Source organism: Pteropus vampyrus, unplaced genomic scaffold (assembly GCF_000151845.1).
Source record: "Pteropus vampyrus isolate Shadow unplaced genomic scaffold, Pvam_2.0 Scaffold232, whole genome shotgun sequence".
NCBI classification, from domain to species: domain Eukaryota; kingdom Metazoa; phylum Chordata; class Mammalia; order Chiroptera; family Pteropodidae; genus Pteropus; species Pteropus vampyrus.
In genome coordinates, this window is record NW_011889013.1 from 1,205,731 (window position 1) to 1,218,949 (window position 13,219).

The window sequence follows — 13,219 nt, forward strand, 5'->3', positions numbered from 1 at the left end:
GGACCCCTCGGATCTAATTCCTGTTCCCTCCGTTCGTTAAAATAGAAGGTCTACGTTTCGCCGGATGAAGAAAATCAACCTAAGAATGACCCTATTTTCACCTGCCCACATCACTCACAGCTTCTTACACAAAGGCATCAAAATGAGTCGGCTAAAAATCTTGCCAAGGGAAGATCTTAAAGGGGAAGCGAAGAAAGCTTATCATTCCATTTGAGATAAGGGCATAATCGGATGGATTAGGAAAGGAAAGGCAACAGTAAAAGACGCCCAGACACTGGATTCCCTAAGGGCGGGGACAGTCGTTGGTTTGAGTTCATGCCATGCGCCCTCAAGGCACTGGGCCCTTGCCCTCATGGGAATTCAGTCAGGGTGCTGTCCACATTTGTGGAAGCAATCGTTCTTGAAAGCATACGTGAATGAATCTGTTTGGCTTAAGAAGTCAATAAACATGTGTTCGGTAGTTGCTCGGGGGCTTCTGGAAATTCTTGCCTGTCTCCTCTGCCCAAACAGATACTATTTCCACGTGTAATAGAGAAAAGACAGCCGGTTGTTCCAGAGAGCCATGTAGAACAGGACTGAGTAGATTTCAGAAGTGAGCAAGCTCAGTACGCGCACTGGAGTCACATTCATCTGCACAGGTTGTATCCAGGTGTCCTCGGTGTTGTTTTCTAGCTGAGGGAACTCGAACGATTTACTTCAGCTCTAGGAGCCTCACTTTCTTCACCTGTAGGATGGAAATGACAATTCCCATCTTGACCAGTTACTCTGAAACTTACAAGAGAAAATGTGTACCAAGATCAAAACACGGCCACCCAAATGAGTCTTTGATGACGTGAGTTTTATTCTTTTCTCCCATGGGATGGTCAGGACCCAAACCCACCACCCAGAACGATAGACAGGGATCCTTCTGTAGGGGAAATGTGCTGAGGAGCTTTCAGAAGGCTGAAATCTGCCCAGGCAGACTGATGTGTACACGAGAGCCACTGGAATATTCCAGCCCTTGAGTGGTTTCGAACAGGCCATTTGACCGACTACTTCTGACATGGCTGATAGCTGTTAGTGGTGCTGTGGCGGAATGAGGCAGTATCCAGAAACACCTGTACACAAAAGCTTCTCAGACACCGGGGATGCAGAGCGCTCAGGCGCCGGGGAGCAGGGGAGCAGCTGTGAATAGCAAGCGGATAGGGAGGCTGAAGTATACGTCGGGGTTGGGGAGGTGGAAGGAAATCTAATACGTGATGGTCTTGAGCACTCTGCTCTTCAGAAAGGAGAACGTAATTTGAGGGAATGGAGAGCAATGAGAGGACTTCGAGGTGAGCGGCACGATCAGGTCTGCGTTTCAGACATACTGGGGAGAGGCGGGAGCAGGCAGGGCTGCCAGAAAACATTTCCAGAACCGCAGGTGAGAACCGAAACAGAAACAGGTGGGAGGAGGAAGCGAGATCCAGGGAGGAAGCGGAATCTGTGGTTTTAGGACGGCCCGCCGGTGGAGCGCGGGCAAGGGGGAGGCAACGCGGATGAGACCAGGGCTTCTGGCTCTTTGGTTCCCCCAAAAAATATGGACCAGAGGTGTGGGGAGGTGGTAAGGAGAGGATGCATTCAGTTTGGGACCTGTTGAATTAGAGAATGGCTGAGACCTCCAAATGGAGATGCACAGCAAACAGCCGTGTAAGGAGACCCACTGGCATCGGTGACGAGGAGAGTCAGCCTCCCACGTTCCTGCCGAATCTGATCGCCTGCCTTCTGTTTCCAGTACTTCGTCTTCACGGGGGTGTTGGCCATGGTGACCTGTGCGGTGTTCCTCCGACTTAACTCCGTCCTGAAGCTGGCCGTGCTGCTGATCATGATCGCTGTCTACGCCCTGCTGACTGAGACCGTCTACGCGGGTCTCTTTCTGCGCTACGACCACCTGAACCACAGTGGAGAGTAAGTGCCCATCACCACGTGTTCATAAAGTGCTCAGACACCACAGGAAGTAGAACGTGGGGAAAACAGTGGAGGTCAAGTTACCAAAACTTGGGGACTGGTTGAATATTAACTTGTTTCTCCACCTAGGCACTGTCAGCTCTCCAGTCTAGGTGAAACCTCTAGTTTTCAGTTGTATCACCTATATTCATTAGAGATGAATTAATGACTTAAAGTTTGGACTAAGTCATAACTCAGGTCTCCTCTAAACATCATAATGTGTGACTTCTTCAACTTTAACAGCTCCAAGACTTGTAAGGTCTGATTATAATTTGGCTGTTGCAATATTAATAATAGCAGACATTGCACATTGAGCACTTACTATTCTCTTTGCGTTTTATTATTTTGAAATACAGAATAATAATAATTATTATTAAATGAGAAAAGTCGTAATATCTTAGCCTAGATTCCTTAGAGAATAGAGCCTGAGGCGAGCCTGGGATGCTAACGCAACCCCAGGACAGCAAGAGTGAGGGGGCGAAGAAGAAAGGGACGGGAGACAAACACGAGCTGATGCCACATTATTCTGATCACATAAGTTGCGAAGGGATTTAGCTGGTGCCTTGGAAGAGCCGTTCATTTGGCCAGTTGAAATGTCTCCGGATAGGTGGTAAGTTGGGGGAAAGCATCTCACAGAGAGCAGGGGAGAGGAATTTGCTGACTCCTTCTCCTTTCTCCCCTTAGTCACAGTTCACCCTCTGGATCGTATCTCCTGGTGACATCCGTTGGCTCCTTCTATGACCCATCGGTAAACCAGAGCCCACGTTTGTGTTTTGGCACTTCACCTGAGCTGCAAGCACGTGGCTGATTGGTCTTAGGTGTAGAAAGCACGTGGGGCTCTGTGAGGCTCTGATGTGCTTACACAGAGTAATGATCGATGTCTGCTCATTCCTATCCGCTCCCTCCCTCCTCCGTAGGGGAGCTTCGTTCTGCACTCTGTTTTGAGGTCTTAAGGAAAAGCTTGCAGTTAAATTGTTAAGTCGGGTTGTGAAAGTAAACATAATCTCAAATGCATTGCTGCTGATGGCCAGGTGCTCTTCTCAGCTTCTTCCTGACGCAAGGTCAATTATTGGTTAGTCTTGTATTGGCTCACACTTTGCTATCGGCAAAATCAAATTAATAAGGGACAGAGGAGCTCGTTCAGCCTTCTCTCTCAGCTGCATTATGAGTCAACAGGTCACTAGTCACTGTGCGTCCAGCTGGCAGTCACAGGCTGCTCTTGCTGTTGGGAATTTAACCGTCATTTTAGGAGTCCCATTGGTTCAGGGTCATTTCCACTGGTTGTTTCTGGGGGTCAAGTAATTTTACAGAGAGCTCTGCACAGGGCAGCCTGGCTGCATCACCATCAAGGTAGTTCCAGATGGTTCCAAATACTTTAGACTGGCATCTCCCAATCTGCTAACGAGGCCCCTTCCATGACGACCCCTTGTCTCAGCGGATGACCCTGAGCCTAAAACAGGTGAGGCACCCTCATCCCCAATCTCTTAACAGTCCCAAGAGATGCATCTTCCTCAGCATCCCTTGTAGAAAAGCAGTATATCGTGACATTTGTAAATGCAAGTTTAGGAGTTAAACCACCTGGGTTCAAATCCCAGCTCTGCCATCAACCAGCTGTGATTTTGAGCAAATTAAAAGTGCCAGAACTTCTCTAAGCCCTAATTTTCTCACCTATAAAGTAGTTCCTGTGTTGCAGAAGTCTAAGAAAGATCAAACGTGATCATGGAAACTTAGCACATGGCCTGGCATATAATAAGCACGTGATCAATACTAACAATTATTATTAGACATGCCCCCTTTATGCCACAAATGCTACTGTTCTAGAAATATCCTTATCCTCGTGTCTGGACTGCTGTCCCCTAACTGGTCTCCCAGCCTCCACTCTCAACCACTCTTCTCAAAGCCATCAAAGCCACGCTATCAACAAATTATCTTTTTTAAGAGCCTAAAGGGGCTCCCTGTTGCCTTCAAGAAGCTACATGTTTAACATGTTTATCAAGGGCTTCAGAACTCTCGCCGGTTGGGCCCCCGTTGGCTCCTCCAGTCTGTTCTCCTATCTCCTGGGTCACTGTTTACAGCCTGTACTCGAGCCATGGGAAACCATGTGCTATTTCCCAAACGAGCTCCCGCACACACTCCCCGCGGGTGGGTGCGGCTCCGTGACTTTTTCCAGCCCATCGTTCTCAAGGTCCAACTCAAAGACAGTCTCCTCGGCGAAGCCCTCTTCGATCATTTCTCACTCTCTAACCCATGCATTTTTATCAATGCCATTATCTCTCTGTGTTGTGAATATTGATTTTCATTGTCTTCCTCTTTAATTGGAATCAGAGCTTTGGAGGGCAAGAACCATTACTCATGTTCATGTTTCTGGCACTCGGTAGAGTGTCTGGCAGCAGGTGTCCAATTAAATATTTGTTGAATGAAACACAAAATGAATGAGTGACCGAAAGAAACATTAGCTCACTTGGAATCACATTATACCGCTGATTCACAGTGAGGCGAGTGTCACCTCTCCACGACCCCTGCAGTTTTCACTCAAAATGTGTTCCCCATCATGTAAGCACAACTTGCTGGGGGACTTGAGTGTCATACCTTTGCTATGGGCTTTGCTAGACCCTGTAGATTCACAGGTGTATAGGACATTATTTCCATCTTCAAGGAACTTAGGGGCAAGTAATTATAAGTAAGTGCATATAGGAGAGCGTGGTAGCTACCTGGATTGAGAGCCAGATCTCACCAGTCACTAGATGAACTAAAGCATATTATTCCACATCGGCGTCTCGGTTTCTCCTTTACAAAAATAAGGATAATAGTGCTTTAATTGTTGATATGACAATTAAAGCCGGCAATGTATGTAAAGTGTTATTACAGATATGGCATCAAATTAGCACTTAGCAAAGGCAGTCATTAGCGTGGCAGCAGAATAAAAGGTAAATTCAAACCGGCTGGTTTATTTTGGGTTTAATGGAGGGAATGGGAACTACTAGCTAAACTAAAAATTTGGCATCAAAGGCACAATGGCTAAAGCTCTGAACTTGATGCCTGAGATGTGAATTCTCATCCCGGTTCTGATACAAATCAGCTGTGTGACCTTGAGCACGAGACTTCTCTCTGGGCCTCAGTCTTCTACCTTTAGGATAAAAGGCTTGCAAAGAATCTTACAGTATGTATAGAATACAATACGGAATAAAACATATCCACTAAACTCACGTTGCACAGTACTTAATTAGGGAATTATTTTCATAATGTATCTAAGTGCAAAAGTAGGTTACAAAACAGTATGAAGCATACAATTCTAAATTTGTGAACAGAAACATATTTTTGCACAAAGGAAAAGAAAATGACATTTAGTTAACTCCAGAATATTAATCATTATTTTGTCTGGGTGGTAGGCTTAAGAACAATTTTTATTTTCTTCATTGTGAATTTTTATTAGCTCCCAAATTTACTACAATTAACATAAAGACTTCTGGAATGAATAATACTTAAATTAAATATTGATTTTATGAGACATCAGATAAGATGATCGCCGAAGATTGTTTTAGCCCTGAAAATTACATTATCCTACATGTGTTTTCACTTAATTATGTTCTTTTCTATTAATATAGGAAGATGGTAGTATTAATTCAATTAGTTTATTAATACAAATAAATTAGTTCAAAATGCCCATGTTTTAAGTCTTTGCCACTTAATATCAAGCAAAATATTACAATATCGTGCAGATTTCAGCCATTTGGCTCCCTTTGGAAATTCCTCAAGTAATGTAGAAGCTACAAAAAAAATTCCTTCTAAATTCAAATCACAATTCTTTCTGTGTGTTTCTTGGCCTGTCTGACTTACTGTGCGTATTCTTCAGCTTTTTTCCATCTGAAATAGATCAGGAAGACTCAAAGACCATTCTTAATTTTCTTTTACATTTCTTCTGAATTTTATCTAATCATCTATTTCTGCTCGACCATTACTTTCAAAATGACTTGAGGGATTTATGTTTCCCCTTAAAAGTTTGTTTTAAGAGATAGATTGCCAGGCTTAAAAAATTGTCTGCATCGCAAAGAAAAGGATTTTAGACAAGCCAGTCAGAGCAGAATTTCAGGTTGCATTCAGGAGGAGCGAATCCAAGGACATTTCTCATTCAAACTAAGCCATGTGAACCTGTGACTTTTTTAAAGCACCAACACCAGGAGCAAGATCAAGTTCCGGGAGCTTTATGGGGTGCAGAGAGGGAAATGTGGGCCAAGCACTGTTACCAAGACTTGCTCACTTAATCCTCACAATCATGGAGGTAAATGCTGTTAGAGCCTTTCACTGGGCAGCAAACTGAGGCTCAGAGATGTTAAGTGGCTTGTCCAAAGTCAAACGACTGGTCAGTGGCAGAGCCGAGACTGGAAAGTGGGTATCCGTGAGTACACATCTCAGGTCTTTGATCCTTTTTTCAGGAGTCTACAACTTCAGGGGCCAGAGTATTAAATGACATGGGCGAAAGGGTTGCACTGGAATATGCCTATCCCCCCACCCCACCACCCCCCAAAAAAGTACTGTGGTGACTGGGAGTGAATGGATGGATGGATAAGTGAATGAATGAATGAGTGAGTGAATGAATGAATGAATGAATGAATCCTAGTCCCTAAAATGCTGGATGACAATATGGGGCTGACAGTACAACCCTCTTCACTTTAGCACTGGTGGGAGTGGATAGCTCTAATAGAGCTGAACAGTAGTCTCTCCTGCTGAGTCTGCACATGGCCTTGAACTTGACAACCACCATTTATTTATTATCCCTGCGTTAGAAGTTTATAAACCAATTAGCTAAGCAAGAGATTTGTACCATACCTGTAGAGCCCATCCCACCTATACCACCCAGAGTCTTACTATGCTCTGGGACTAAGCTCTTGCGTCTTCCCTGAACATCCAGCCCATTTTACTTTTTCTTTCTATGTATTCCCACGGCAACGAGGATGTATCCCCATGATGGAGTGTATTGTGTTATGAAATTATCTATCTGATTTTTTTACTGGGCTTTTGAAGGCAAAGACAATGTGCCTTCCTCATTTCTGTATCCCCAGCATGTGCCTGGCACACAGTATATGCTCAATAATTATGTGCTTTGCTGGGGCTTTAGAAAAGAAATACAATAATGAGTATCATCTATTATTAGCATCTTATCTCCAAGGAAGAGCAGATGGAACGAGGAATCCATAAAGATGAATACCTCCCCAAGAGAAGGCGCATTTCCCTTCCTAAGGCCCTGCTCTGCCTATAGAGCCAGACTGGGCCCAGCCCCCTCCAGAGTGGGAGGGCCTTGCAGCATGAGGCTGTATGAGATGCTGGGCTTCGCAGCTGGGTTCTCGCCCCGTTTTCCTGAAGCCCAAGCCACTCAGCTAGTATCCAGCAAGACTAGGAAAGGGGAAGCTGGAGATCGTGCGGGTGCGACCGTATTCAGTCTCCTTCTCTCCTCCCTCTAAACACCGCAGCTCACCTCTGGTGGCCTCACTGTGTCCCGAAGCCAGACGAGAGTGATTCTGAGTGAGTTCTGAGTACACATGTGCTTGTGATTGGGAGGCCACAAAACAAAGGAGTGGTATGATCTAGCTCGAGTGATCAAAATTATTCCTGCAGCCATATAAAAGATAGATTGTGACATTAGGGTGACATGAGGAGGCTATTGGGGACCATGGTGGCCGTACTCGGGTGGCGGAGGTGGGCATGGAGAGAAGAAGATGGTCTAGGGGTATATTTTGGTGGAAGAGCGGACAGGGCTGGGACATGAGGAGTGGTAAGGGCTGACTTCTAATTTTTTGTTTTGTTTTTGGCTCAAGAACCTGGATGAATGGATGAGGGGACATTGCTAGGTGATGGGTTGAGGAGGCGTTGCCCGAGATGGAGAAACTTGGAGGTTAGAATAGATGGTAGAAAGCCAATCACTGTGTCCATAGAGATGATCAGTCTTGAGCATTTTTTATTTTGAGTTTTCTTCTTTAGCTAATGGAAGCCTGTCAAGGGGACTGTTTATTTTCACAAGCTACCTGTGTCCACATTCAAACGTCGACATTGCTTCCTCCAAACTCTTTGCCTCCTGACCTAGCTCGTCATGAGAAAGGCTTCACGCTGGGCCAAAATGAAAGAGAAACCATTGGAATCAAACAAAGGAATCCCTGGCCTTCTGAATTTCTTTGATGGCTGAAAGTCACATCAACGTTTAAATATACACTAACCACTGACCATCTTCAGCTGCCGTCCAGCCTGGTCTTCTAGACCCAGCACAGGCCACGGCAGCCACACTGCAGCTTGCGCCCCCACGAGGACTATGAATGGAGTATCGAAGGTTCACTCCAAGAGGACATGACACAATGGGAACAAAGCCTTATTAAAAGACATAAGAATTGAAATAGGGTTATAACAGTGCCCAGCTCATAGAACTGGTATAAGAATTTCAAAATTTAATAGAATTAAAACAGCGTCCAATCCACAGAATTGATATGAGTCGATATAAGTATCTAAGTGTGATTCTTACAGCACTTAGAGCAGAAACTGCCACGTAACAAGCACTACACACCTAACTCTTAAATAGGATAACAGCTAAAAAAAAAAAAAAAAAGGGAACGTGTCTCCTCATGGATTTTTGTGACAAGAAGATATATGAGCTCTTTGAAATCTAGAAAAAGTGCAAATAGAGACATTGTTATTTATGTCGAATGCACTGTCTAAATGCTAGACTCTAGAGTCTTCTCCCAGGTGTGACCTAAGTGGCCTCATACCCTGAGGGTCAGCTGATTTCTGAATCAGCTTAATGAAAACCCTCAGAGCAGCCCCTGTCACCTCGCAGGTACCCAGAAAACAACAGCTTCTTTCTTTTCACTTCCTTTCTGAGTTTCCTGAGGAGTGACCTTGAAGTCCCTTCACACTCGTCAGTGACCACGCCATCAACTGCGTTTCTTCTTCCCACAGAGATTTCCTGGGGACCAAAGAGGCATCGCTGCTGCTGATGGCCATGTTCCTCCTTGCTGTGTTCTACCACGGACAGCAGGTAACCCAGCATTTCGCTCCCACTACCTTTGCTTACCTAGCATTTTATTCCGAGGCCACGAAACTGGCCTGTGATGCCTTGCAATGAATGACTATTAGCTGCCGGCAGCAAGTTGCGATTCTTAACTAATCAGTTCCTAATATCAACCACTTAATAAAAAACTAAGATGGGGAAAACAGTTTGGTAAACAGTGTGCTTTTAACTCTCTTCAGATATATCGCTTTCATAGAGAATGTTGTTCTAAAAACGAAAAAAAAAAAAAAAAACTTCAATTTCTGCCTGAGGCAAACTGGGTTCTCTCCCAAGCATAAGCAGAAAGATGTGAGGATGACTGAGCTGGGGTTCGAATCCCGCCTCTGCTTCTCAGCCATTTATGGCTTCCGGGAAGTTACTTATCTTCTGAGCCTCAGTTTTCTCATCTCTAAAATAAGATATCAAAACCGAAGCAGGGCTGTTTTGAAGACCCATTGGAGGTTGTCGTGTGCAGCGTTTGGCCCGCTGCCTCATGTAAGTGTAGGAAGCTCTTTGTTACTGATTTGTCAAGTAGATAAAGCACCTACTGTCTTGATGCGACTGCCCTCTGTGCCTCCACTCTGACAGCATCTGGGTGGACACTGTGGATGGCGCTGTATAAAACCCATCCCTGGTCCCAAAGGTTCCAGCCTCCTATAGGAGAGCCGACCCCAAATAATGCCACAGGGAGATGTGCCACATGTGACTCAGGCTATCCAAGGACTTTAGGAGTTGCGGGTGCAAGAAATTATCCTGTGTGGGAGCATCGTGCCAGGCTTCGCCCAGGAGGCGTCACCTGCTGCTGCCAGTAGGACCTCTCCATGGATGCAGTGGTCGCCGAGGGAGATTTTCTCCCCTCGGTAGAACTGGACCCCACCAGTTTCACTGCTCTGCTCTGGATCCCTGTCCATCTTTCTTTGGTCTGTGCACAGTTCAAAAAAAAAAAAAAAAAGTAACCAGAAAAGGAGAAAAACAGAACAGGAAGAACTGTCAGTAAGAGTAGAAATAGATCACTGAGAAATCACTATGGAAACGGGGAGGTAACAAGCCCTGGGAAACCAGGAATAAAACAGCCCAAACCCCGAGAACCTAGAGATGCATATACAATGTTATTTGCCGTAAAGGGAGATGGTAAATGTAGTCAAGGGGGAAAAAAAATGAGTGACATAAAACTTGGCAAGCGAAGCCGAGGGGGAAAATGTTCATACATATCCAGCCCCTACGCGGCGCCCGGCCCTCGACCTCTGCCGTCTCATTTAACCCTCCCACAACCCAGCACGATGGTATCGGCCTGTTTTGCAGATGAAGAAGGTAAGGCTACTCGGCTGGTAGGACAGGGAACTGGGGTTCAAGCCCACGCCCTCCCTTCCCACTTCTCGTGAGTGGAGAAAGACAGAAGGGACTCGTCTGGGCACCAACACAACAGCCCAGGATATTCCGTCTTGCAAGAGGACGTCGGCTTGTTTTACAACTTTAGCCGAATTTATGGTGAAACAATAAGCCGAATGTCCAAGTCTCGCCATTTCCAGAATTCCTGTGTTTAGGTCTTTCTGGCTATGTGTGAGAGCTAGGGCTGCGTCTGCCGTGTCTTGATGGCTTCTAGTTACAGGGGACAACTCCTTAGGCTGACATGCAAATGGCAACCCATTCGAGGGCTACAAAGACAGAATCAGACAAGGCAATCCTACAGGAAAAAGCTCACATGCTTCACCCCCAAGATTTTAAACTGAGCAAGAAAGCCGAAGGAGAGCCAGTCAGAGTGAGGGCCCTCGCACCATAACGAGAATAACGTTCCTGTCCCCTGTCACCTCAAGGAGTTCCTTCAAGGCCTGCCAGAGCCCCTCCTCAATACATTCCTAACATTCTGATTTGGTTTATTCTAGTCTCCACTTGTCCTGGGAAAGCAGATAAACTAATCACGTGAAGAAAATGTATGAAGAGTGCAGAAGTGCATAGTGAGTGTCTAGTGTTTAAGTGACATCGGTATTTTACTTTTTTATTTTAGCTTTGGAGTTATATACTCACATCTCATAACTGCAGCAGTTACGGGTCTAGGCTTGGTATGGGGTAGATAATATTCAGACCCCAACTCTGCCACTTAGCAGATTATTTATTGAACTTGGAGTCTGTTTTCTCACCTATAATATGGGTATATAGTAACAGGTTCTGTAGGGTCGTTATAGTATTCTGTGAGATTATAATTATAACATATTTATCCCAGTGCTTTGCACATGGAGTAAGTACTCAAAAATCGTGAGCTATTAGTGGCTTACTTTGAAAACAAGTAATACTTTCCCTGGTTGCCTCTGAGACAGCTCATAGAACTGGTATAAGAATTTCAAAATTTAATAGAATTAAAACAGCGTCCAATCCACAGAATTGATATGAGTCGATATAAGTATCTAAGTGTGATTCTTACAGCACTTAGAGCAGAAACTGCCACGTAACAAGCACTACACACCTAACTCTTAAATAGGATAACAGCTAAAAAAAAAAAAAAAAAGGGAACGTGTCTCCTCATGGATTTTTGTGACAAGAAGATATATGAGCTCTTTGAAATCTAGAAAAAGTGCAAATAGAGACATTGTTATTTATGTCGAATGCACTGTCTAAATGCTAGACTCTAGAGTCTTCTCCCAGGTGTGACCTAAGTGGCCTCATACCCTGAGGGTCAGCTGATTTCTGAATCAGCTTAATGAAAACCCTCAGAGCAGCCCCTGTCACCTCGCAGGTACCCAGAAAACAACAGCTTCTTTCTTTTCACTCCTTTCTGAGTTTCCTGAGGAGTGACCTTGAAGTCCCTTCACACTCGTCAGTGACCACGCCATCAACTGCGTTTCTTCTTCCCACAGAGATTTCCTGGGGACCAAAGAGGCATCGCTGCTGCTGATGGCCATGTTCCTCCTTGCTGTGTTCTACCACGGACAGCAGGTAACCCAGCATTTCGCTCCCACTACCTTTGCTTACCTAGCATTTTATTCCGAGGCCACGAAACTGGCCTGTGATGCCTTGCAATGAATGACTATTAGCTGCCGGCAGCAAGTTGCGATTCTTAACTAATCAGTTCCTAATATCAACCACTTAATAAAAAACTAAGATGGGGAAAACAGTTTGGTAAACAGTGTGCTTTTAACTCTCTTCAGATATATCGCTTTCATAGAGAATGTTGTTCTAAAAACGAAAAAAAAAAAAAAAAACTTCAATTTCTGCCTGAGGCAAACTGGGTTCTCTCCCAAGCATAAGCAGAAAGATGTGAGGATGACTGAGCTGGGGTTCGAATCCCGCCTCTGCTTCTCAGCCATTTATGGCTTCCGGGAAGTTACTTATCTTCTGAGCCTCAGTTTTCTCATCTCTAAAATAAGATATCAAAACCGAAGCAGGGCTGTTTTGAAGACCCATTGGAGGTTGTCGTGTGCAGCGTTTGGCCCGCTGCCTCATGTAAGTGTAGGAAGCTCTTTGTTACTGATTTGTCAAGTAGATAAAGCACCTACTGTCTTGATGCGACTGCCCTCTGTGCCTCCACTCTGACAGCATCTGGGTGGACACTGTGGATGGCGCTGTATAAAACCCATCCCTGGTCCCAAAGGTTCCAGCCTCCTATAGGAGAGCCGACCCCAAATAATGCCACAGGGAGATGTGCCACATGTGACTCAGGCTATCCAAGGACTTTAGGAGTTGCGGGTGCAAGAAATTATCCTGTGTGGGAGCATCGTGCCAGGCTTCGCCCAGGAGGCGTCACCTGCTGCTGCCAGTAGGACCTCTCCATGGATGCAGTGGTCGCCGAGGGAGATTTTCTCCCCTCGGTAGAACTGGACCCCACCAGTTTCACTGCTCTGCTCTGGATCCCTGTCCATCTTTCTTTGGTCTGTGCACAGTTCAAAAAAAAAAAAAAAAAGTAACCAGAAAAGGAGAAAAACAGAACAGGAAGAACTGTCAGTAAGAGTAGAAATAGATCACTGAGAAATCACTATGGAAACGGGGAGATAACCAGCCCTGGGAAACCAGGAATAAAACAGCCCAAACCCCGAGAACCTAGAGATGCATATACAATGTTATTTGCCATAAAGGGAGATGGTAAATGTAGTCAAGGGGGAAAAAAAATGAGTGACATAAAACTTGGCAAGCGAAGCCGAGGGGGAAAATGTTCATACATATCCAGCCCCTACGCGGCGCCCGGCCCTCGACCTCTGCCGTCTCATTTAACCCTCCCACAACCCAGCA

At 45.2% G+C, this 13,219-nt stretch overlaps 1 protein-coding gene across 1 annotated transcript in view; it reads left to right on the forward strand.

Moving 5' to 3' along the window:
- The window catches only part of ADCY8 (adenylate cyclase 8), a 170,549-nt gene that overhangs the window by 130,119 nt on the left and 27,211 nt on the right, over positions 1 to 13,219 (forward strand). The window contains exons 12-15 of the mRNA XM_011373832.1: positions 1,754 to 1,926; positions 8,908 to 8,986; positions 9,474 to 9,493; positions 11,851 to 11,929. Of these exons, the coding sequence (XP_011372134.1) occupies positions 1,754 to 1,926; positions 8,908 to 8,986; positions 9,474 to 9,493; positions 11,851 to 11,929 (351 nt within the window). The remainder of the gene's footprint in view (positions 1 to 1,753; positions 1,927 to 8,907; positions 8,987 to 9,473; positions 9,494 to 11,850; positions 11,930 to 13,219) is intronic.